The sequence below is a fragment of the Silene latifolia genome, chromosome 2, assembly GCF_048544455.1.
Source record: "Silene latifolia isolate original U9 population chromosome 2, ASM4854445v1, whole genome shotgun sequence".
In the NCBI taxonomy this organism is placed as follows: Eukaryota; Viridiplantae; Streptophyta; class Magnoliopsida; order Caryophyllales; family Caryophyllaceae; genus Silene; species Silene latifolia.
Genome location: NC_133527.1, coordinates 193,999,414 through 194,026,246, shown reverse-complemented (window position 1 = coordinate 194,026,246; position 26,833 = coordinate 193,999,414). Strand labels below are relative to the sequence as shown.

The 26,833-nt window shown below is 36.2% G+C and overlaps 2 protein-coding genes and 1 long non-coding RNA gene across 4 annotated transcripts; 2 read left to right on the top strand and 1 right to left on the bottom strand.

Moving 5' to 3' along the window:
- The first annotated feature begins 396 nt into the window (after window positions 1-396).
- On the top strand, window positions 397-6,754 carry LOC141644150 (uncharacterized). Of its 2 annotated transcripts, none has more exons than XR_012543902.1 (4): window positions 397-644; window positions 1,338-1,613; window positions 5,678-5,739; window positions 6,381-6,754. It is a non-coding gene; the product is annotated as an uncharacterized LOC141644150 (long non-coding RNA). The 2 variants fall into 2 exon arrangements; XR_012543903.1 differs by having other exon boundaries at window positions 411-644; window positions 1,269-1,613.
- Window positions 6,755-7,876: 1,122 nt separating this feature from the next.
- On the bottom strand, window positions 7,877-12,764 carry LOC141644149 (putative apyrase 6). The gene is made up of 8 exons (XM_074453622.1): window positions 11,832-12,764; window positions 11,010-11,122; window positions 10,793-10,900; window positions 10,433-10,487; window positions 9,853-10,038; window positions 9,682-9,779; window positions 9,387-9,583; window positions 7,877-8,776 (listed from the first exon to the last, which is right to left on the bottom strand). Exons 1-8 carry the CDS (start codon window positions 12,454-12,456, stop codon window positions 8,506-8,508), a joined length of 1,653 nt encoding a protein of 550 aa, XP_074309723.1. The 5' UTR covers window positions 12,457-12,764; the 3' UTR covers window positions 7,877-8,505.
- A 1,681-nt stretch (window positions 12,765-14,445) lies between these two features.
- On the top strand, window positions 14,446-15,947 carry LOC141641883 (uncharacterized). The gene is made up of 2 exons (XM_074450526.1): window positions 14,446-15,279; window positions 15,444-15,947. Exons 1-2 carry the CDS (start codon window positions 14,446-14,448, stop codon window positions 15,945-15,947), a joined length of 1,338 nt encoding a protein of 445 aa, XP_074306627.1.
- Window positions 15,948-26,833: the final 10,886 nt, after the last annotated feature.

Genomic DNA, 26,833 nt, shown 5'->3' with positions numbered 1-26,833 from the left:
ATTTAGTCAAAATTTATGGAATCGACATAGCTAGCGTGGCAATGCGACCTGATTGGCCAACTTTTTTTTTTTTTTTTTTTTGGGGGGGGCATGTGTGTGCTAACTAACTCACAAAGTCACAATCACACATGCATTTTTTTTATTTTTCTCTAGGTCGTGCTCATGGGCCAACCCACCGTGCCTAAAGTGTGTTGTTTATGAGTCGTGCCCTTATGGGGTATGTCGTGTAACTCTTGTTGGCCTTATGCACTATGGTTTTGGCCAAAGCAAAGGCCTTGACACGCCACGTGGCTCATTGCGTGTGGTACAATGCTCGGGAGTGCCATAAACGTGTTTTGTGACATACGTACTTGGACGTGCCACCCCAATAACCGGTGTACCGAGTTCTATCTCTGTCTCTTCGCTATCCATAATAAAAGAGGATTCGAAATTAAAATCCAATATAAACAAACTTCGGTTTAACCAAGCTAGACCGGCCGACCGGGTTAGGACCTCTTCAAATCTCCAATACTCTAGAGTCTAGCCCATGTTCCGACGGGGTCGACAGTCGGTCATGGTCAACGCAATTCCGAGTAATGGTCAAAATCAATTCCCTCCCCAATTCCGTAACATCTCTTGAATGATCGAAACCCCCAAATTCTCAGGTATGCAATTAATCATCTCTAATGAACATATTTGTCCATAGCTCTGGAATTATACTGTCTACCACTCTACCCTAAGCATAAATTCGCTGTATTGTATGTTCCAATCCGTATGATAGTACTGTTGTAGTGTTGTTATCACGTTCTACTCCCTCCGTCTCAATTATTTGTTTAGTTTGATACGATACTGCTTATAAAGAATCATAAAGGTTAACAAATGATCGGAATTGAGCGTAATTTGTAAAATCAATTGATAAACTCTTCCTTTTAACCCTATCCTGTTGATTAAGGCCATTGTAGTTATCTAGCGCATAGAATTACCCTGTAAGACGAAAACGAGTTAAATATGCGCTCACTTGCATATATTGGACAAACATCCTCTTTTGTCTCATTTATGATTTACCATACCTGACACGTTTTAAGTTTAAGATGGAAGAGATGTTTTTTTCTTCGATTTTTTCTGTTGTTGTTTGAAGTGATATTTGTGATTCGGTGTCCCTTTTTAAATGATTGCCAAATTTGCTATGGAGCATTGGCTTTATAATTGATGAAGCACGAGTTTGTTTTAAATGGCCTTTCCTATTCATTACTTAACTTTTCTTCTTTTTTCTAATGTTTGGGTTACAGAAAGAATATTTAGCATCGTCATTGCATGAAATTTCTTTGCATTGATGTGACGGGAATAATTATGTGCAGTCATGTGCGTTGGATGACTTGAGTGTGTAGTGACAAGTTCTGAACAGAAGCAAAGGAGTTGGGGATTTCATTTAGGGTTTCAACTTTCAACTACGGTGTTTGGTGATGTTTGTGATTTGGAGTTTGATTAATCGTAAGTATGAAGGTCGCGGGAAAAATAAAGGATAGAATAGTGAAGTATCAAATTTGGATTATGGATTCTGATGGATGTGAAGACTGAAGAGTAGCCTATCCTGTACATCTTATTTCTGCCTTCATTTGAAGCGAGGAATATCAGTAAGCCTGACAGTTCTCTTTTCGTGCTTATATTCAAATTATTCTCTTTGTTCCACTCTTATTGTGCTTGTTTGATAGGGGTCATTTTTCGGATGATGTGTTCAACTAGCTATGGTGTTTGTTGTCTTAGAAATTATCTAAACATAAATTTTTTGGGAAGTGGGATATTGGATGTTAAAATCTTATTCTGAACAAGGCAATTAGGGAAGATCGTAATAATAGATTCATGATCTAAGGAGAGGACAATTGCTGTGGAACAAACGTAGTTCTATTTTACTAGCCCAACTTTCAGAATGAAGGGTTAGTTTAGCCGTCCTTGTAGGATATGTGATTCCTCCGCCACTGGAGGGAGAAGGGGAACTCAACCATCGATGCCTGTCTACTGATTTTCCCCTTTTATCCCTGTAATCTGAATTTAATATGGGTTTGCCAAAATTTAAGGATGATGTAGGACACCTGTTTTTCGCTCTAAAGTCTGATGATACGAGTATTTGGTCACACTGATATGGCTGAGACCTTGACTTGTATGATAGCGTTTTATAGTCCCTTGGGATATGAATTACTATACAAATTGTCTCCCAATTCCCAATACCTTGTGGATTTGTTTTCACAGCAGATCATTCAACTGTGTATTATTATTCTTGAATCCTCCAGGCAAGCCTTCCTAAAGATCGTAACATGAGTCATTATAGATGCAACACCCCTGAGAATCATAGATTTACCAGTTTTTAACTTAGTTTCTGTGATCTGCATCTTTCTGCACTTTATAGTTACTCCTTCGCGTGTCTATTTATTGCCCAATTCCCAATGTCTTTCTCTTTACAGATTTGCATTGGGATTCTCAACTGATTATCCTAAACTTTATCCACCTACTTCATCTTACCCCAGCCTGTCTCATCTAATAATCATTTAGTTTACTGGCGCTTTTTTGGTTGTCGGGAAAATGTGCATACATTTTCACTTTCCATCCCATGTTTTATACGAAACAGTTCCTAACAATCGTATTGTCTGGTGCTTCTTGTTGACGAGGTTCTTCGTACACTTAGTTTATAGCTTTCAGTATTGGCTGCTTCAACGCAAAATTTACTTAGGCTGCCCAGCACTATAAGATCGGAAATTATGCTCTTCATATGAGAATGATATGGTTTGGGGGCCAACGGAACATTTAAGTTTCTATCACTAATGATGGGGAATCCCTTTAACAGTTATACCTATTGTGATCTAAGGGTAAGTTTGTTTATGAAAACGATAGATGACAAGAGAATTGATTCTTACCAGTAAAACTTGGTAGGCTAACTGAGAAGTTTGGGGTTTGATACTCTCTGTAAGGATAGGTGTCATCTCTAGAAAAACATTCCTTCACCCTTTGGGTCCACACATGCTCATAAAATATGCATACCATGTCTAAAAGCTATGCTACTCCTCTCATGTCCACATCGTTCTTTTGTCCTACATGCTGAATAGATTCTATATTTGAAAAAAAATAATTGGTTTGCGAATAATATTTCCACCCACACTTCCTTGAATTAACCCCTCCTACTAAGTGAAAGGATAGAAATCAGCCGAGGAGAAAGAAGAATTAATAGTATCCCAAATCATTAAGAATTGGGACTAACATGTTTTCGTATGTCTTTGCACATTGTTGGCTGTCATAAGACGGTTTTCAACCAGAAATGTAAGAAGCATCATGGATTTTGGGTTGCCTTAAAATCAAAAGAATTTTGTTAACAAGAAGGAACTCTTTCTCATGCAAGCAAAATTGAACATTTAACAAAAAAAGAATCAATATGTATTACAAAACACTATATATTGTTGTTGGTGAGAGCTGACATCATGATAAGTGTACTCACTTCTCTATATATAAGATATCAATGAGATATCAGCTGGAGAACAGGATTTGCCATCTGATTTTTCTGTGCACTTCGCTGTTCGTTTTCACCGGCTTCAACTGTACAGATTGTCTCGGTTCTTTTGAAAGAACCTTGAAAACACCAAAAACTTATCAAGCTGCTTCAACCTTTCAAAGACGTCCACCACTGATCGCTTCATATTCCCTTAGCTATCTATGGGAAATTGGGAACTCGCTCTATACTGAAGTTGGAATAGACCAAGTTAAACACCCTTCAAGACCTGTTGTGGATGGGATCCGACCCTCTTCGAACTTTTCTTTCGCTCGATTGAGTTGGATCAATTTTTGATTTTGTTGGGGCCAATCCCCCATCAACACTAAACTCCTGCGTGGAAGCATGCAGGACACGGTTGGTTGATACCAGTCGTTCTTCCCCTCTGTTCTGTCCCATGACCATGCTTTCTCTTCTTAGACTGTAAACTCTCTCTGGTTTTATTACTAGTATTCCTACACAAAGTAGAAGGATGAATACGTTTTGGCCTCGTAGAACCATATTTATGTCACTAACCCTCAAACTAGAAAAGGAATAGGTGGTGGCTCCTACAGTTGCTTAGGAGCAAATGAGAGAACTAACAAAGCCTGATATTGAAATCTCTCAAATGTTGTGAATAACCTTCCTGTAGATATGTGTTACAAGATATAGAGGATGTTTTAAAGCATAAAGCAGGGGGGCCCAAAACAACCACAAGTTTAAGATTCATTCCAAAAATTGGACTGGTTATATATACAAATTAAGGCTGTTATAGAAGAATCTAAATAGGTTGAATAAAGGGCTTTGGAACAGTACCCTAGGGAAGCCAAGTATCTTTTTCATCTGTATCCTAACAACCCTATCATTTGCCTGGCTTTTTTGTCTAGGTGACCAGATATAATGTTCATTGGTGTCCCCCTGTCTTGTTGCCAAGTCAGCGTGCCGCGCTTACGTGTACTCGATTTAGATGATCATAGTTTGCATCTTAGTCATTTGTCATGCCTCCTCTGTCCCTAGATAATCTTAAACTTATGATTGAACTGTACTTTCAGTAACTTATATGGCATTTTTTATGGTTCTTCCCTTCCTGCCTCTCAAGTTCGGGTTGGGTGATTGTGGGAGTAATGTTGTGTTACCCCAACTATCCGACACTGGTGTCGTGTCTGACATGTGTTAAGTACTCAAGTGTCTGATACGGCAATTTTTGCGCGAAATTTTCTATTCTTGGCATAAAGTGTCTGTATCATGTCTAAATAGCTAAGTGAAGTGTCGGAGTAACATAGGGGTAATGTCATCAAATTGTAGTTCCTTCGCTGTTAAGGAAAGGTAAATTATTTGTTTGCTGATAAAACAGACATGCCATGAATAGTTCAGCATTGTTATATTGCTACAGTAGCAATGGCATGTAAAGAATATATAGCAAGGAAAAAGAATGGGGTATGTAACAGCACCCTAAAAAACACAACTTCTGCTTTAGGCCACTAAGATCTGCTACTCCTTACTTTAGAATTCCAAGCTCTTTTATCTATGCATCTAAAATACCCAGTCCCTGGTTTCTTGTGCTAAATGAGTTTCTTTATGCTTTTTTTTGTTTTTGTTTTTTCTTCTTGTTTAAACTCTTCATTCCTTATCTAATGCTTAACAGACCCACTTCCCTTTCTTTTTCTTTATTTTCATTTATATAATTTATATATATTCTCATTTATCCATATATTTAGGCTAACTTTGCTTTTGAATTCTTCTTTGTTTCCGTCATAAATGATAATCCAGAATTTTCACATGTGTTGGAACTTGGACGTTGTACTCGATTAGAACTTGGTAATATTGTAGTATGAAAAATGTGTATTAAAAATGAAATGTGTAAATGTCATATTCATAATTCATGTGCTAGTATCAATTAACAGACACGGATAAGTGAGGTAATATGAAGATTGGGGTAAAGTTGCATCTTGCGTGCAATTAAGAACATTTGAAAGCATAAGTTCTAATGCTTCATGAATGAGGTGACTGTATTTTATTGTGCCGCGAAAGTAAGGGTGGCTGGTCATAGTTGTAAAATCTTTTGCTGAGATGTTATGATGTGCTGAATTTTTTTTGTTCTTTTGTTTATCTTACCATCAAAGTGAAAAAACAGAGTTATTGGGTGGATGCTTTCTTATATTGATTATTTCCTTTAATCTTCAGCACAAACTTTTAAAAGCTTGGAGCACTTTCATTTGGAGTGGGTTGGTCCGTTCTTTACTCAGGTAACTCTGAGTCTTTGACCACTTCCATTTTACCCGGTCATTCTAAATGTATATTGATAAAATATGTATGTTTTCGTTGAACAATGATAAATTGCATTGAATTCGATTTATACGAAGCCACATTCAACCTGGTGTTATTCATCATAGGCGGGGACTCATTTTATGTTTTCCCTTTAGGACTTTGTTGGAATGATGGTAGTTGTTACGCGGAGTAAACAAGGGCTAAATAGGAAAAGTGATGGTTGTTAAGGGTAGATGAAGGGTTGGTGGTCCCCTCAGGGGGTAAGAATTAACGTATGGGAGGTCGGTAACTCTACGGCCTCTCTTCATAAGTCCGGAGTAACAGTTACACTTTTCTTCTCTTTTCCCAAATCCACCAATCATCACCATTTCCTTCTTCGCTTTTTCACTTCATTACCCATAAGGCCGTAACCATTACTCTAAATTCAAGCAAGCCCTTGAACCTAAACCTTAAGAGGATATATGCTGAAATCGTTTAGAAACCATACCCGTAACCATGCCTGCTAGATGAGCCATGATAAAGTATAAACCAACTTAATCTAGAAACAAAGTTAAGATTTTAAATTTTTCGATTAATATTTGTAAAGTTTCTTAACTAATTCATTTGCCGCATTTTACAGATAACCTCAACACTAAGTAATTGTCCTCGGTTGCTCCTAAAGAAGGAAGGCATAGATGGGGTCTTTTCGGAGAGATCTTTGAACGGGATTTATTAATTTAGGTACTATTTTAAGAGTTAAGACTGAATTGAGTACTAATTAGACATCCCTTTTTGCTTTAATTAAAGGTGTTAGATCTTGGGATGTGAGTTTTGCCATAATCATCTGCACTACTAGTAGTTAACCAAAGATCAAAATGTGGTTTTATGCAAATTGTTAATATGGGGGAGTGTCTGTTTGTGTCTTTATCTTTATAGATTCTCAAGGTTGGTCTTAAAGGAGAGTTTTTATGTTACTTTAGTTTGAATGTAAAGAACTACATTTGCCAGCCGCCTTTTATTGTTGCTCTGCAAATCTGCTATGCAAACTGACACAATGACACTCATCAATCATATTGGATGTAATTTCTACACAAATTTCAAGATAAGACGGTTTCACGGTGACAGCTCTTTTCTATAAAAATTCATTTATTGCTAACAATAAAAGAGTGATTTTTATATAAATGACTGTTTTACCGTGTGAGCCCGTGAGCCCATCTCACACAATAAATGCTGTAATTTCTAGTGTTTTCCTGCGGAGAACTTTTACTGCCCATGTCCCAATCATTTGTTTACCTTTGGTTAAGATAGCTCTCTCAATGAATATAAAAGAAAACAAATGACAGATGGAAAGAGTACCTTGTTGTGAATTGTGATATAATTTGGCCTATTTTGTTTTGTTGTTTGAAATTTGGGGTTAATTTGCCTTTGATGGTGTAAATTGTGTATCAACAAAACGTCGTTATGGAATTTTACAAAATTACAAGAAACTCACTTTTATTTTATTTTATTATTTATTCGCCCAAATAGTATAACTTGAACCTGTGACCACCTGGTCACAAAGCAACACCTTAACCGGTGCGCCAAGGCTCCCCTTCATTCGCCCAAATAGTATACTTGGAAAAAAATATTTACACAAGACAAATTTGCAGTCATACCTTCTCAAAATAAAAAGTGAAAGCAGCCCAATTTGTGTTCTTATTTAAGCTTTAGGGCAAAATAAGGTAAAACCTTGTTCTTTTGGTTATTTAAGCTTTAGGGCAAAATAAGGTAAAACCTTGTTCTTTTGGTTAAGACTGGAATTCTAAGACTTGAATGAACTGGAATTCTAGGAATTGAATAACTGATATATGGACTCGAACTTCCTTGACCTAAACAAAACTTAAATTAACTCCAAAAGAACAAGACAATCGACATCTGTGAGTACTATGGCGATCACTTGCTTCTTTTTTTTCCCCCATTTTTTAATGTAAGCATTTGCTTTTCCTAGTAACAAGTAATGTTGCACTGCCTAATGCCTACTGAGTACCGACTCGCAAATTAGCAAGGGAGTTTAATCCAATGTTTGGCAAGGCACTTACTAAATGTCAATTACTACCAAAAATATAAGAATACCAAAGTCCCTGATAAAATTAATGTAAAATTAATTTTCTTTTTATAAGAAAAATAGCCACAAGTCTGAGCAGCTGTATACCTGAAAAATCTGCACCAATACATAACTGTAAAATGTGGCACGATTCAAACTCGGAATCTCGGATCTAATTCACACAACACATGAACACATCCATCTCTAGATTCTTAACAATATTTCACCTCCTTAGCAACAGTAAATGTTGGAACCTAACATACAAGACTAAGAAATTTGGCTCCTGTATGCCGGAAAGCATACTGAGTCTTTGATGAAGGTGCTCCTCGAAATCAGTCCAGAAAGCTTCGTAATCAAGTCTCGTAGTGGTCAGAGAGATGTCGAGTATTCACGATGAAAAATCTTATCTTTGACTTTGATGAACAGGTGTTTCATCTCCACTAATATACACAGAGAACTAGTAATGTACATTGTTACAGGCAGAAATAAAGGGGAGTGCAATAAATTTCTGCAAATCTTGGTTGAATCAATAATCTTCACTATCAACGAAGTAAATTTACCTCCTTGGGGCACACAACCGATGTGTAGTAAAACCTGTAAGGTCGTAACCTTAGTGTAAAAGGAATCGATTAGGCGCTCGAGCACATGGCTCCATCACTCAGTCCAAATGAGAGTAAGAGCATCAATTCCTAATTCGAGTCACTATATACCTTCCTTTCTCAAGGTCATAAATGGTTTTAAAGTACGGTTTCCTCCACCGTGAAAAATAACACCCCACAATGAACAACAAAATGGCCGCACCAACAAGCAAGAATAGCTTAGGGGAATCATCATCAAATACTAGCGTTAGCCATCTATGATTTTCTGCAATAGTAGCGTCTCTTGTTTGTAAGATGAAAGCCCCTAATGCCCAATCAAGAGGGATATTGTCCACCTGGTTTGTGCATCCGATCCTGTCGAAGGAAGCTTCCAACAGTTATACAATGGGTCATCCATTTATAAACCACTCTGCTGGTCTGACCCAAGAATAAATATGAATTTTCGCTCAGCGTCGTTTTCGTTTAGTGCCATGAGGTCTGAGCAATTTTCTCGCATTTCAAATCGTTATTTGTGAACCTGATTTTAACCAGTATAAAAGTAAAGGGTTTTTCTAACATGTGCCCTTAGGGCACATGTTAATATGCTAATTAAAGAAATTTTGTTGAGAATAAATTATGAAAAATAGATGTACAAACTCACATTTACCATAATTAGTGAAATATTCTCAACATATTTTCTATAATTAACTTATTATACTAAGGTCAACTTTCACAGAATTTTGCACAGAATTTTGCAAGCATAGTTTTGCTATAAAGTTCGTATTTGGTTAAAATCAGGTTCACAAATAACGATTTGAAATGTGATTTCCTAGGAGTACCAATGTGGAAATATTCCTAATAAATACCGAAATACGTAACACTTTCCAAACAATACTAAGACAGAAACAAACAGACGAACTAATGGGTTGGAGGGAAAGGAAAGTAAATCCAAACACTAGAAGAGATTACAACAAAAGCGTATTACCTTTTATCATCCAAGGCAATGCCAAGGCTATCATGTAGAAGGGCAACAATGTAAGCCGAAGAAAAACAATAATTTAGAAGATCTTCCTCTTCATGTGAAGGGTGCTTCTTTCGAATATTTACCCAATCATCTTCACAAAATTGTTGACCAGCCATCATCAGATCAGAAAGAAGTGACTTTGGGGTCAAGCCGAAGAACTAAAGAACAATGAGAATTAAAAAAAAAAATTAAGTCTTAAACATCTTGAGATCTCACAATGTCAGTCATTTTTGCCAAGACAGACGGAAATACAAACCTTTGACGTGTGAAAGAAATTTTCAGTGGCCAAAAATCTTCCTTGCATCTTAGGCATGAATGTAGCTCCCAAGCTGCAGTGCTGATACACACAACCCTCTGGAATGAATTCCGGCTTAGTTAAGGCATATTCATCAGCAAAACAATTCAAATATATGACTAGATTTACAACCTTTGCCTCTTTGTAACAGTGTCAAGGCAGCAGCTTTACACTCTGAGAAGTTGCCGGTAGCATGGAACTCAGATGAATATTTTTGGGCTAAAGAGCTAGGGGCCAAGCCAATTGAGTTAACGTTTTGAGCATATCCCTTCGGGGTGCAAGGATCTATAGTCAATTCTTTGATAGGAGATTCCATGGCTTCACAAAAGTAAAAAAGGTAATCAAGAACTGTCAGTCTAATAATTAAATGAAAAGGAGGGGAGAAGAAAAGCTGTATATTTCTATTTGTAACATAAGCAGTTTCGTGAAATGTTCGAAAAAAGGCATGATGTACAGAGAACTATGGAGAGCATGTGATAATTCATCTACGTGGTCAAAATTTTACATAGATGCAGCTCCAAATGCACTATTTTGATTGTTTGGAAACAATTCACGAAACGGATTTGCTACTCCTCGATCAACTATGTGATCGATACGGCATCAAACCAAATTTTGGTTATATTTTCATTTGAAGCATAAATAAAAGCGACTTTAGTAAAATGGCTAAACAATCAACTGAAAGTAGAAAACGACTTGAGTAAAATGGACTTACACAACTTTGAGCCGGTCGAAACAAGCAAGTCTTTCATGGACGCGAAAGCTACATTCTGGGACAAGAGAGGTGAAGTCAAATATACAGGCAGAAACTCATGCCCAGTATGGTCATACACAAGGGACACAATTACGGAGAAAGATACTGAATTTGCAAAATTAAAAAGCCAGATCGCACGATTCTTAAAAACATTGTGCTTCCTAATACAACACTCCTCCTCAACAAGGCCGATTCTTTTTAATTTTCCATATGCACCAATCTTAATATAAAGTCATTTGCAGTACCTACAGAAGCTCTTTACAAAGAATCACCAACACCAAATTATAATACTGTACTAGTCTACTAGATAAAGTAGGCTACCTGACCAAAGTGGAGCAAGCTATTGCTATAGAGATTGTAAGTTGAATTCCCATATTCGAGAGTATGAGAGAACTCAGAGGGTACTGGCTCACTTGAAACAAATGTTACCTACAAGCGATAGTACAACTTAACATCAGAAATCAAGCTCGCAGATAAACTTTCACACGAAGCTCAAATCAGTCACATGTTTTGTTGAGAGTAACATGGACAACAATACCTGAGCAGAGGCTCCACCAAGTTCAATAATCCCAGTTGTTAATTTAGGGTCACCTCCAAGAGTGCCAAAAGCATAATTTGCCACAACCCAAGCATACAAACCTTCATCAGCGCCTACACAAATCACCATAACTATAAGAAGCTGACAAGCAGTAACAGAAACATCATTCTGTATCCTATATTTTAACAACACGCAAATATATGATAGAAACCTCGCCCTTTCTAAATAACTACATCAATATACACCGACATTACAGCTAAAAGTTCTGAGCTACATGAATCAAACTGATTACACTGCGTTGAACTGGCTCGATGTAAATTAGATGTAAATTAAACATTTAGGGTGTGTTTGGATTGAGTGATTTGGAGGGAGAAGAAAGGGAGGGGGATAGAGGATTCAAAATCCTCTGTTTGGATAGGAAATGAGGGTGGAGGGAAATGGAGGTCGAGAGATTTGGAGGGATCCAATTTCCCTCCTCGAAGCCTAATCAAAATCTCTCCACAATAGGCAAGATTTGGAGGGAAATTGTATCCAAACACCCACACCTCATTCCTCCTTCCCTTCCCTTCTCTCCCTTTCCCTTCCCTCTTTCCCCCTCCCCTCCCTTTCCCTCCACTTTTGCTATCCAAACACACCCTTAAACAATAAACAAACCGTGTTCATTGTTCAATGCAGATACAATATCACAAAGCATTCAATTCATGGGCATAAGGCATAACACAACAACCAAAATCAAATCACAAAAACTCGAACAAACTAAGAACACAACAATCAACACAGCCTACTAAACCACAACTAAACACCAGCTACATTGCCATATACCTGTGATCACAGACGCCCACTCATTTCGAAATTTAAACCCGGAAACCCGAAGCACAATCCTACAATCCTCCAATATCAGTTCCCTCTGTTTCTCATCAACCAACCTCAATCCAGCAGTAGCCATCAACCTCACCTCAGTCTCCCCCCACGCCTCCTTCGGAACCCGAACCTTCACAAACTCAATGATCTCAATAAGCGACTCACCCGCCTTGCTCGGGTCACTCTCAAACCCCGACAAACCGGGACTAACCCGAATCGACCAATGCCCATTTTCCCCAAAATCAAACCGGGTCAAACCCGCATTATCCACACTATACTTAAACACGTGCGCGCGCGTGCCGGTGCTCCCACCATCGATGATCACGCTATACTTTTCGCGATTGGCGAACAATTTTTGGCGCGAAAATGTAACAATTAGGTATAAAACAATCGAGAATGAGAAAAAGAATAAAATTAAGGGTACAAATTTTGATCTTGATGTGGGTTTTAGGGTTTTGGATCGAGAATTAGGGTTTTGTTTTGGGAATTGGAGGGATTTGATTGAAATTGGTTGCATTTTGGTATGATCCGGGTCGGGTTCGTTTTCGGTCTCGGGTTTGGGAGGACGGGCGCTTGGGCGACGCATCAAAGAGGGAAGATGAAGGGATTAGGGAAATGCATTAATTAGGGAAAAATTGGGCGTAATTAGTGGAGAGGAGAAAATTGGGGGAAAAATTAGGGTTTGTGAGGAGAGAGAAGAAGAATAAGGCTTGGGATACGCTTTCTTTCGCACTATCTCCTCTCCTCTTTAGAATTTCCGATCTACTTTTTAGAGATCGCCGATGACCGACCAAAAGGTGAGTACTTTAATTACTCCCTAGTCCCTAGTCCCTACCAAAAGTTCGACTCGAGCTTATTAAATGTGGGTTTGGATACGGTTTATTAAAAGTGTTTGGCTCGTGAATATGGAGCTAGCAAGTATTTTTTTTTTTTTTTTTTTGCAAGCAAGGTAAATGACTTTCCTTTCAAACCTTATTGGATCCGCCTAGTCAGAACTATGGCGAGTGTCATTACACCAGAGATCATAAGGAGAGTCCGGAGAACCCAAACCTTGAGGATACGCGACAGCACGGAAAGCCGGTACCTCGTTTAACAGACCCAAAGGGCCACCGTGCTATACCACAGCACTCCCGTCAAGGGTATCGAACCCGGGACCTCAATGTTGAGGAACAAGCACCTTAAAGGCACACACGGACACCACTAGACCCAAGCCACTGTGGTATTGAATAGGTAAAGCCGTCGAGATTTTTGTCGAGTCATTAATTTTTACTCTATATAATTTTCAGGAAAATCCACTTTTATGCGCACCGAGAGATTTTATTTTACATTTAAATAACTTATTTATGATCGTTAGGCTAATAACTTCATTAAATGGTTATTAAGGTATTAAGCCATATCATCCTTCAAAGTGTCTTGCTTATGACGGGCTAATCCCGTCACAAGCTGAAGACCTCTCACAAAAAGGGAGAGGGGACAAGGTGGGGCACCCCCGTGTGCTTCCCACTCACATCTCAATGGGTATTTTGTGAGAGAAAACGGTATCCGTCACAAGCTTGTGACGGATATCGCCGTCTTCAATGAGATTTTGGGATCATCCTTTGAGTTCAAAATGTCAATAAAATTCACACTAGAGGAACAAAAAATTGCCATCAAACAGTTAGGTCACATGCTCTTGTGAGATCGTTTCTATGAACATAAAACTTTAATACGAAATAACTTATTAAAGAATATTAAAGAAAAAAAGTGATTACTCCATATAAGATGTCGTACAAAATAAATTATTTTAAATTTGTAATATCATCTCATATACTCCCTCCTATTCTCAATAAATGTCCCATTTGGAGGAGGGCACAAATATTAAGGAATAATGATAAAGAATGAAATGTTAAAGGTAGGGGTAAGATTATAGGAGAGAGGGTGTTATAATTAAGAGGGGTAATTTGATAATGAAATGCTAATGATTCCCTCCTTTTTTACACACCAACTGATTTCCCACCAAAACTAACCAAACTTGGCTGAAATTTTGTTTTTTCATTACACGGTTGCGATATACAGACGGTTTCGCTTACAAATAAAATGACATTATAATTATTACACATTCTATTTTCTAATTAAATTACATAATAAAATTACATTACCTTGAAATAAAATTACAGCACACTTAAAATAAAATTACATTAACTCGGGAAAAAATTACAGCACAGTTAAAATAAAATTACATTAACTCGGGAAAAAATTACAGATCCAACTTGAAAGATCGAAAGAGAAAATTGGACTTCAGATTAACTTCATCTTGATTGGCGTGTCTTAGTTGTTCCATAAGCCAAGTAAACTCAAATTGTCAGTCCAAATGTAAATATCCAACTCACCAACATTGAAATTTGGCACCAAAATTGAAATATGGAGCCAAAATACAAAGAGGGAAATATTTGCGCCAAAACCGAAAATTCAAAAGAGTGCAAAGTTCTTTTCTCTATAAATAGCAGGTGTGAAACAAAAAATTCATTTACTAACTTCAGTCTAAAAAACATCTTTAAAACATACAGCTATCAAACAAAAAATTCAGCAACATTCAATGAAGAATCTGACCAACTTAGAAAGATCAAAAATAAATGAAACACTATTGAATAACAGCATAAATGGAAAACCAAAACATGGTATTATCAATGAAGTGGCAGCAAGGTTTTCAGTCGACAGGAAAACAATAACAAGGTTATGGATGGCGGCACAAAAACAGAGAGCATCATCCATACCAGTGAATGTGAGCAGCAAAAAGAAAGGCAGCAAAAAGGTGGGAAGAGCAATTTTAGATGAGGAGAAGCTCAAATCAATTGATCTACTGGATAGGTCAACACAACACTCATTGGCCACGCACTTAGGTGTAAGCCAATCAACCGTTTCAAGATGGGTGATGTCAAAACAAATCAGGTCACACACAAATGCACTCAAACCAGGTTTGACTGATAAAAACAAACTTGCTAGATTAATTTTCAGTCTACAACATTTAGTATATCATGAACACACTAAAAGAATTGTTTTCAAAGATCAAAGCAACATTATTCACATGGATGAGAAATGGTTTTCTAAAACTAAACCTACTACAAGGTTTTATTTGGCTAAAGGTGAAACTGACCCACATAGATGTGTACAATCAAAGAGTTTCATAGAAAAGGTGATGTTTATGTGTGCAGTAGGTAGACCATTATATGGGTCAAATGGTGAATTAATTTTTGATGGCAAAATAGGAATATGGCCATTTGTTGTTGAAATACCAGCACAACGAAACTCAAAAAATAGAGTAGCAGGAACAATGGAAACCAAGTGTATTGAGTCTATAAACAAGCAAGTAACAAAAGACATGATAATAAATCGTGTGTTGCCAGCTATAAAGGCTAAATGGCCTTCTAATGTTAGTAAACGCATAATCATTCAACAAGATAATGCCCGTCCCCATTTTAGCAATGATGATGTTGATTTTAAAAGGGCAGCAACATCAGATGGATGGATGATTGAATTGGCCTATCAAACACCCAATTCACCAGATTTGAATGTCTTGGATTTGGGGTTTTTTAGGTCAATACAATCTCTCCAACAAAAAAAAAAGCAATCAAATTGGATGAGTTAATCAGCAACACAATCAAGGCATATGAAGAACAAGATGCACTAAAGCTGAAGTATGTATGGATAACATTGCAAGCATGTATGGTAGAAGTAATGAAAAAAAAAGGTGGCATAGACTACCCAATTCCACATATGCATAAGACAAAACTAGCAGCAGAAGGTTTATTGCCTGAATATCTTGATGCTAACATCGATTTAGTGAAAGAATGCATACAATATGTACAGAATGTTGGTGATCCAAGCACAATAAGTGAATTAGTTAATTCACTTAACAGTTTGACAGAGAATGCAGAAAATCAAGCAAGTACCAGTGGCACCAGTAATGAACCAACAGGGGAATATGAACCTGTTGGCACCATTACTGAAGCAGGTGAAAGTAGTAATGACCCAACATTGGAAAATCCCCCTGTTGGTAGCATTAGTAGTTGGTTCGTAGATTTATGTGCAGGGGAATGAACAAGCAGAGTTTAACATCAACAATAAGCACCATTTTGGACTGTTAGAAGTTATCAAAGACTGGATATGTTATCAAAGTCAATTTTTTGCGCAGATCAAGCAAGAAACAAGCAAATCAAACAATCAAGAAGGTCAAACTGAAGAAGATGTTGTGACTTTATTCAGTTTTAATGTAGAACTTTGCAACTCTTTTGTAATATTCAGTCGTTGACACTAATATGGATATGAACTTCATAAATGATCAAATGAGTACAATAAGCTTTTGTAAACAAAACTCTTCAATTTTGATGTACATACACAGCCTCATCACTACAAAAGGTGGTGGCATTGTATATGAACATCAAAAATGATAACCAACCAACTACCCTCAACATTAGATCACTGGGTAGATAAAATAAGATGAAACAGAGTATATACGGCCGAAAAAGTTATCATCACAAGTCCATTAAAAAAAACAGTTTAAAAATTAAATACAGGGTAAAAGAAATCAACCTCAAAACGGTTCGTCTTCCTCTGTAGGATCAAAACCAGGCCAATACTTAGAAAGCTCCTTTATAAACCAACTAGTAATAACTGCATTTTTTCGTACAACCTCCGGATCTAATACCAGATCTGAATTAGAAAGATCATCATTTTTACATGCAACATCAATTGATTGTTCCTTCGCCTTCTCCTCATACTCATATTCCAATAAAACCCCAAACTGAGGCCAGATTCTACAAAGCTCTTCCATAAACCGCATTCTTTTCTTTATATATCCATGCTTTTCCAACCACTGCTCAATCCCTTCATCAACGATTGTTTCAGGCACGATTGAGGGACATGCAGCAACGTCAGACGATCTTTCATCAACTTCTTCATCTTCCATTCCCATCTCACCCTCATTTAGATAGAAATCTTCATAGATCTTCTCCATTTTACGAAGATCAATATAACCAGAAAAAGGTTTAGATTTTTCCATTTTTTTTTGAAATTAATCAAAGGCGAAGAAATAAATTTGTGAATCACATCCTTTTTTTTGATGAAGATTAAAAGAGGACTTGCAAATTTGATGAAGAAATTAAAACATTTCGCGGATTTGATGAAGAATCAGATCATTTTGATGAAGAAATTAAAGCCGTTCACATATTTGATGAAGAATCAGATCGTTTTTTTGATCAAGATCAAAAAGGAGATGCAAATTAGATGAAGAATCAGATCAGTGAGCATTTTTGATGAAGAATATGAGAGGATTTGAGAGACGGATGAGAGATAAGGAGGGGATTTGTGAGGCGGATGAGAGAGAGACGGATGAGAGAATTAGGGTTTCAGGGGGAATGGATCACAATATATGGCGGGAGCTATTAGGGATTGGGCTGGGTTAATTAGGGGAAGGGATGATTAATGGGCTTGGGTTAGTATATTAATAGGTTGGGTTAGGGATGGTATGGGTTGTAAATAAATACAAAAGCAAAGGGTAGAAACGTCATTATTCATGTCCAAAAAAGGCAAATGGGACAGTTATGTGAATAGACGGAAATGGCAAATGGGACATTTATTGAGAATAGGAGGGAGTAATTGTTATCAGGGCCGTCCCGGTAGTTTTGGGGGCCCTGTGCGAACTATTCAAGAGAGGCCCCATACCATTTTTTATTAAAAGAAAAATGGGAAAATTGTATCTTAACTATTACTTCCTCCATTCAACTCCACTCTACCACTTTCTTTTTTCACGTTTGTCAATGCGTATTTTACGCGTTAAATATCGTTAGCTATGTATTTGCAAAAAATATAAAAGTTAGATATTTTTAATATACTCGTAAAGACGAATCAAACAAGATCCCACATGAATATATTTCCACTTACGTATCGAGAGAAAATCGAAATTGAACACACAATTGTGAATAGTGTATAAAAGTGAAATAGGTAGAGTGGAGTTGAATGGAGGAAGTATATATGAGAGTAGGGATGGCAGTGGGTCGGGGACCCGACCCAGACCCTGAGGGTCGGACCCTAATGGGTCGGGTATGGGTCTCATTTTTTCAGACCCAATGGGTATGGGTCGGGTATGGGTCTTAAGAAAATATTTCGGGTCCGGGTCCGGGTCTATGTTATGAGACCCATACCCGACCCTTAGACCCTTTATTAAAGAAAAAAAAATCAAAATTACAACTTTTCTGAATTCATACGGGTAAACCCAACTAAAGTCTCTTTCTCTTCCCTCATCCCATAAAGTGATCAAACCCAACCAAACTCTTCTGACAATACCACCACTTCACCACTGACACAAGAAAACCACCACCACAGCACTGATACGCGACTGACAACCACCTCTCTAATAGCCGGCGACCGACAACCACCATTAACGGCAGATTAATAAACTCATAATATTAAAGTAGTATGATTTTTTTTTTAATATTATAGACCCCATAACTTAATCTTGTTACTAAAGTGGTGAAACTCGGACCACGGGTAGACCCCGGACCCAACCCTTACCCATAGGGTCCGGGTATGGGTCCTCAAATTTTAGACCCTTGCGGGTCTGGGTCGGGTACGGGTCCAAAGGGAAAATATCGGGTCGGGTCCGGGTCTAGGCGGACCCTACCCATACCCTACCCATTGTCATCCCTATATGAGAGTTTTCTATGACTATTATTGACTAATGTATTTTTCAATCCTAGACGAAATGCGGATACAAATATAAATTTCTTTCCATTTTTTAACAATAGTAAAGTGGCACAGTGGTTAGTCGCTCACTAGAGAAGCAACCCAACCCGGGTTCGACTCCTTCATGGCCTTATTTTGCTGAAAATTTAGTAAACAAATAAACCTCTCATTGTAAAAATTTAACAAAATAAAGTCTTTAGCAAGAACCGAACCTAAGACCATTGATAATAAATACCACTTACCAGTTACCACCAAGTCATAGTGAGAATTATGTTAATATAATGACCTAAATTTATTATCAATTAACGCAACTAATCTTTGCAATTGGGCCCCCTCAAGTCGGGGGCCCTGTGCGGCCGCACCTCTTGCACAGGCCCTGGGCCGGCCCTGATTGTTATTACGATTAGTGCATAATCATTTTACATGTTAGTATAATAATCTCACTAGAATATTTACATTGTCATACACAATTAATAGAGTTCTGAATAGGGATAACCAAATACGAGTTCAAAATTTGTGATCTGAACACTACGTCAAGAAATTTAATTTGAACTAGTTTTAAACCCGTGCAAAATTGCACGGGTATGTATTTAGGTCGGTATGAATGTTTTATTAATGAATATTTCTTATTATGTATCAATTGGGCAAATAAACAGATATTGCACGGGTATGTATTTAGTTGTATTACTTATTATTCTGAGAAGATATTTCTGAAAATTATAAGATTTTATTTTATATAATAAATTACTCCGTACTAATTAAAAGAGATATGTCTCATATAAAAATATTAAATAAAAAATCTCATTTTAAAATTGGTAACATAAATGTTCATCTACCATTTCTTACACCTATCAAATCCTTCATCGGTCCCGTTATATGTGTAACCCAACCCGTATACGAATTGACTTGTATGATCAGACTCGAGACCCAAGTATAGACCAACCCATTTGACATATATCCCTAATATTTGTGTTCTTATATGCTTGCTGCTTACCCGTCAAAAATACTCGTAATCTCTATAATACTGGTGGGTTCAATACATATTGTAAAGAATGACCCAATAACAAATTCTGCTCATTACCCCTTAAACTTAGCATTATAGAGCAACCCATTTAATAGCTACAAAACCTAGCTCTCCTGAGTTCTGCCCCCAGCAATGCTCTTTAATTGCCCAATCGTCTCTTCATAGTTACACACAAATGCTCTTGAATTAGCATTTTGACTTCAAATCACCCTCTTTAGGACAACTTGAATGGTTATAAGTTATGATAAAATTTAAGCATCTCATCATTTTTATATTATGGTAATGTTGCTTTATTAATTTTGATAATTTCATAGAAATTTAAAATTTTATATGTGGAGTAATATTTATTTTACCTTAATTTCATAGTATTTTATGCATGCTTCTGATATTATGGTAATGTTGCCTATATTAATTTAACAACTAAATATGCTTTGTTTTTAACATATACGGAATTTTCATATTTTCTTACATGCATTTTTAAAGAATTATTAATACCCCGAATACGCTAATATGGTCCATGAGCCCAAGTCTTATATATGGCCTGAATTTGGTAAATGGCCGAACATGCTAATTTAAAAAAAGGCCGATCCACGAAATCGACTCACACAATCCCTAAAAAATACCTAATTACATGGCCATATAAAAGACTCACTCATCAGAGTCATCACCCTCATCCTCACTCAAGCCTATCTTTCCGCCTCCACCATCTTCACCCAACCCATTTCCTTCTCTCCCTAACTCTGTCACTTGCTTACAAGCCCAATCACAATCACCCATCTACCTAATCCTCACTCAACCTGTCTCATTCTCTCCCCCTCAATCAAATTCAACATCTTCTCATCACATTCTCAACAAATCTCAAAATATCGATATTATAATTGATGAACTCAGATCTAATTGACGTCCTCAAATTGGTAAAAATCGATGAAGGTGAACAAATGGAGTGCGCAAAAAATATAGATCAAGTAGAAGAAGGTACACAAATTGATTTTCACCCTTTTTTAAACAACATGCAAAACAATTTTAGTATTTTTTTTCTACATGCACTGATGTTTTGTGATATTTTTTTAATATTTAAATTGGTTCCTTTTGTTAATTTAATTTATACGAAATTTTGTGATATTTTTATTTTTTTGACGATTTTAATTATCACAAATGGTGTTTTTATTTTACAAATACGTAGATGTATTCTTTTAACATTCTAATCTTACCATATTTGCAATTTTGGGTCTAACCCGACCCGAACCTCATATATTTTTCTTATTTTCTTATTTTAATAATATTTTATGCAGATAATGAATTATGTAGCTCATTTCTATACTACTATCACAAAGATAAGTATGCTCATCTCCTGATTTGAACCTTTTTTGCTATTTTCAAACAAATACACCCTTTTGATCTGAAAATGATATAAATGATACAACCACATGAAAGTAATCAACGTTTCCAACTTGTTTATAATTTTTATACAGATAATACTGACCGTTCTGTTTATCTTAATTTCAGGTCTCTAACTAATGAGCAAAATTGTTATAGTAGTATTTTGATAATTAAGTGTTTTTTTTAAAATTAAGTGCTTGTTTTTTTATAGATTGTTGTACTTTGTTTGTAATAATTAATTTCATAAATTTATTGTTTTCGTTCCAAATATATGTAATTTATTTCCGTAGTGTAATGTAATTTATTCTCGTAATTATGTAATTTTATTATTAATTATGTAATTCATTGCGATTATATGTTGTTAATTTCAATTATTCCGTAATTCATTATGTAATTCATTCCCATAATGTAATGTAATTCCTTCTCGTAATTATGTAATTTTATTATTATTTAATTTTGTTTTAAAAATTATGTAATTCAATTTTATTAACTCCAATTTGTAATTCATTCTGCGTATATGTTATTAATTTTATTTACACGGAATGTATAAAATTATTTCATAATATTACAACAACAACAACAACATCAGAGCCTTAATCCCAAAATGATTTGGGGTCGGCTGACATGAATCATCTTTTCGAACCGTCAATGGGACGCCCCAACGATGATCAAATTCCGATTCATGTCCATAAAATTATTTCATAATATTAATTCATAGAATTTTTTCATAATATTATTTCATAGAATTTGATGCAAGACAGAATTTATCGCATGTTTGAAAAGACGGAAATCTGAAGAAATAAATAAATTGCACACTAACGGGTCCCACCATAACATGAATTTCCAAAAAAAAAAAAAAGCTGCATTAATGACGTGACGCGCTGAGGATTGAGTATTGTCTTTTGTATTAATATAGATAAGATTGGAGAGACTCGCGTAAGATTGGTTATTTGGTTGCCGAAGATGAGCACGTCCACTTGGGATACACTAGTGTTCTTGATCCAATGCATGGGCTTTAATATCAACTTGCTTATTTCCCAAATTAATTGGATCAACTACCCGTTTTCTCCCATGCAATCTCTACCGGTCCGTCCACCTTTTCACACTTTAATTTAATACGTATATATACATACCCTGTATTTTCCCATTTATACGGAGTATAATATCAAGTGTACTTGTATAGGACAAATAACTTGGTTAATAATTCGTTCATTAATATCTTCCTTATTTGCTCCCTATATAAATCAAGTTTAGACGTTGTTCATTCATACAAATTACAATTACATCAACCAAATAACAAAAAGTTTGTCAAGGAAAGAAAAAATGAAGACATTTCATTATATTTTGGCGGTGCAATTGTTATCATGTTTTGTTCATGCATATTCGCGAGATTTTGATTTCTTTTACTTTGTGCAACAGGTTATACCTCGAAATAACTGATTGTATTTTTTTATACGTTGAGTCGTAATTTTTTTTTTTATTATTGAATAAACATATGAAAATGACTTAAAAAATGAAAGTATTTATCGCAACCTTTTTGTTTCTGCTATTAAAGTTAACAATTAGTCTTGCATGAGACGGTTATACAATAAGGGAAAATATTCCCTCAAATGTTCTCATTAGTACTTACTTACTAGTCACCAATGGATGAGTAAAGAGGTACCTACGCATCTCAGTAGATATTGTGCATGATTGTTAGTCTTGAAAATTTAAAATGTGTAGATAATTATCTCGGATATTAATATTGATACGAATGAAAAATGTACTCGATATAGGTAAAAGATCTAATGGGTGCAATGCAAGAAAAATGGCCAACATTGGCATGCCCAAGCAACGACGGAATAACCTTTTGGACACACGAGTGGGAAAAACACGGCACTTGCTCCGAGTCTAACCTCGACCAACATTCCTACTTCCAATCCGCTCTTAACCTCCAAACCCGTCTTAACCTTCTCCAAGCACTAACCAATGCAGGTAATCTCACAATTCATTAACCAAACACAAATACTCAAATAAGACCAGTTTACGATAATGTTGTATCATACTCGTATGTAGAGTCGGACATTAGCACGGACTGACCCGACCCGACCCAAGCCCGCACTTGGCCCGAATTGGCCAGTTATTTTATGCAACCCGGCCCGACCTTGACCCGACATTGGCTTTGGCCTGGCCCGGGTCCTAAAATTACAGCCCAGCCCGCCCTTGGCCCACCATTTTAGCAAAAATAATAAAAAAATTAAATAAATTGGTAAGGCCCGCATGCCCGGCACGCCTCAGGCCCTGGCCCGGTCAAGCATATCCCTGCACGATCGGTCCGGCCAAGCCCGCACCTAGCCCGGCCCGAGTACGGGTCTACTCGTATGAGACTAATTGATTTTATGTTGAATCGAATTGGAATCAAAGCAGACGGACAAGTGTATTCGACAAGTGATATTAAGGATGCAATAAGTAAAGCGACCGGGTTCACACCAGCAATAGAATGTAACACGGACACTGGACGTAACAGCCAACTATACCAAATTTATTTTTGCGTCGATAAATCAGGGTCTAATCTTATAGAATGTCCTGTTTTTCCTCCTAATAATTGTCCTACTAAGATAGAGTTTCCTTCCTTCTAATATCAATTATCTCTAGTTAATTTCAGTATTATTAAAAAAAATTATAATTATTTATGTACGTTCAATCGAACCAAGATGACACGATTGGTCAATGCAAATGTATTTTCATTGTTCAAGGAAAAATGTTTGGTTTATTATCTCGTGTAAATTTGATTTCGTTTGTGCAATTTTTCCGTTTTTACTGACCATACCAAATAGGCAAATACGTTCACCAATAATTCTTCGACAATTTTATTTCGTTGTTAAGGTTGTGTAATTAAGTCCTTTTAGGATTCTTTCTTAATCATGGACATCCTCAAAATCTCAAATTAGTCAAATAATACCATACAAATATTGTTGTTTTTCCGTAAGGCCACCTAACGGTTTATCAAAACCGTTAATACAAGAATGTGACCGTCTTTCACAAGAATTTGTATAATAGAAAGTCTCGGAAACATAGACAGAGACTTGGATTTGAAGATAAATTTGTATCTCCAATTCTCCATAACTCTATTCTTTTAATTGGCCTAGTCTAGGACACATGGGCTAAGCTGCTAGTTTGGAATGGGCTCATCCATCATTAAAAGGGACACATTAATCTCAACCTACCAACTATACAAATTGTTTTGTAAGATGTTTTTACATCCAGATTTTTATTTATTTATTAATTTTTTTTCTTTGGTGATGGGGAATTCGCAGTCGCTACCTTCGATGCGCACTGGGTAAACCCTCGGGTGTACGTGATAGCATGCAAACTACGTATACCAGGTAAGCCACCCGAGGGTGACATGCTCGAAGTCTATTAGACATACACTCAGGCCAAGAATGCTCCACAAGATTTTGCTCTTGGGGAGGCTTGAACCTAGGTCTCCTGAGAATTTCACCCAAATTTTAACCACTAGACTTTACCCTTGCGGACTAGCAAGATTTTTAGCTCACTAATAGAAGGACCAAATAAATTGTGGGAATTTTTTACCTGATATCTTCATGTTTTTTTTTACGTGGTGCTCTTCGATTTTTAAAAACATTGTTATTATCCCTGAATTTTAATAAATTGTCCACAAAATACCCGGACTAATAAAATTTTAGCTTTCTAATAGTTAAATTGAATAAAAGAATACTTAAGATTGAGTAAGCGGAATTTGTTGCTTAAAGGTGGACAAATTATCACCAAAAAAACAATAGAAAATGCATTAACTACACATTTAAAATTGACAGATTAGAGTTTTTTTTGGTATTTTAAAAAGGAGTAGGTCTCCTGAGAGACGGTCTCTTAATAAGCTTTATTGAGAGACCATTCTACAATTTTAAGAAAAAGTGGTACTAAAGATAGTAAAATAGGTACAAATCATGATTAATAATAAAATGGGTACATTTATTATGTAAATAGGTACGAAATTACTATGTCACGATCAATAATAAAAAGGGAACGAAATACAAATGAAAGGGTACAAAAGATTGGTCTCTCAATAACTTAGTGAGAGACCGTCTCTCCCAAGTTTTAGTGTTTAAAAAGTTTTCATTAAGTTTAAGGAAATCAATATTGTTTTCAAAAAAAGAAGGGTACCATGTAGAAATCGAAAAGAATACGAGGATAGAACGTAGAAAAACCCAATTATTATTTGCAATGTTAGACGGCAACGGTCTCACACTATATATGGTCTTATTCTTTTATGGGTTTTTCTAACCTATGCCCACTAAGCATTGGATAAGAAACCAAAATAGGAAAGAATTAAATGCTATTTTTATGGAAAATTGCAATATCTCGTCACTTTTACTTCTATTTACAAGAAACACATTTAATTCTTTCCTTTTTTGATTTCTTATCTTATTATGTCTAGTGGGCATAAGTTAGAAAAACTGTTCTTTTATTTGTACCACTTAAAATAATTTTTGATTTATAATATAAATCTAGAATGGGAAAAAAAAAAAAATCAAATTTAAGTAAAAATTTTCAATGTTTTTATTTTTTATTGGAGTCGACCGCTACGTACGGCTAACCCGCTTTTCATCTAAAGATTCCTAATTTACCAATCACCATTATAGGGTCAATTAGATTCCTCGTTAATCGTTATGCTATAACAATACTTGTATGTAGGTGGCTCAATAATTAAGTTTCAAAGTGTTTTTACTCGAATCGCGATTATATATGAAGCTTTTAAGATGTTTTGTCTTTTGCTTTAAAATGTTTATAAGTGTCAAGAGCCAATGTTTGTGTTGACGCCTCGTTGTATTGGTCAATTGTTATTTATGAGTACGATGACCCACTCTGCGACACTCTAGAACCAGCTTAAGGTTGGTAATTGGTTCATCGATTCGTCGCGAATCGTGTAACGTTTTACGTGTAACTAACTAGGAAAACTAGATTAATTGTCTAGAATAAGGTCATATATATGTTATATATATTGGATAAGAGAGGATTTGCAAGTCAAAGGCTTTTGAATTTTCATGAAAGATGTTGATCGGAGTGTCAAAGGTCGATCATAAAGTCGAGTCCTCTAAAAACACCTGATAAAAAAACAATATTTTGTGAGAAGAAGGTGTACATTCTTATATTGTTCATGTAATTCCAACACTAAGGTTTTATTTTCCTATTTTATAATTTATGTACATTCAACAAACCTTAAGCATATACGAAGTACTCTGCATATATAATCGTTTAAAAGCGTTACTGAGAAGTAATATTTAATAGCAGTGCACAAATTCTCATTGAAAATGGATAAAATCCTTCTCTTCAAAGAGACGTCTCACATAGAGCAAGTGAAAAGCAAATAGGAGGACAAGTGGAAGAGGGGCTGTGACTTGTGAGAGATCACAAGATGAAAACGGTCACGAGCAAGACGGAGTGCGGTCGGTGTATGTTGATATTATGATATACTGTAGACTGTAGTCGATCATGATGAATAATGTTGTTTCATAATTGATCAAAACTGACCCAACCACGTTAAGTCATTCACAAATTCTCATTTGTGACGGCGATATCCGTCACAAGCTTGTGACGGATACCGTTTCCTCTCACAAAATACTCATTGAGAGGTGAATGGGAAGACACGTGGGTCTTCCACCTGTCCCCTCTCCTTTTTGTGAGAGGTCGCGAGCTCAATGACGGGATTAGCGTCAATGCAAAGCAAAAGACTAAATTAAGCTGTAAGTCATTTTACATTAAAGATTTAAAGTACATTAGATTATGTATTTTATGATAAAATAGTGGTATCTAAGAATAGAAACTGCATGCCGTTCAG

Bases quoted from the DNA above. Each gene is read 5' to 3' on its own strand.
- LOC141644149 (XM_074453622.1), bottom strand. From the start codon at position 12,456: ATGCGTCGCCCAAGCGCCCGTCCTCCCAAACCCGAGACCGAAAACGAA. The intron at 10,901-11,009 runs GTATTGTTGTCC...TATCGCTTGTAG, and splicing joins TTGGTGGAGCCTCTGCTCAG to GTAACATTTGTTTCAAGTGA. The intron at 10,039-10,432 runs GTAAGTCCATTT...ACTTTTGTGAAG, and splicing joins TTCGACCGGCTCAAAGTTGT to CCATGGAATCTCCTATCAAA.
- LOC141641883 (XM_074450526.1), top strand. From the start codon at position 14,446: ATGAAGAATCTGACCAACTTAGAAAGATCAAAAATAAATGAAACACTA. The intron at 15,280-15,443 runs GTTAGTAAACGC...GGGGTTTTTTAG, and splicing joins AGGCTAAATGGCCTTCTAAT to GTCAATACAATCTCTCCAAC.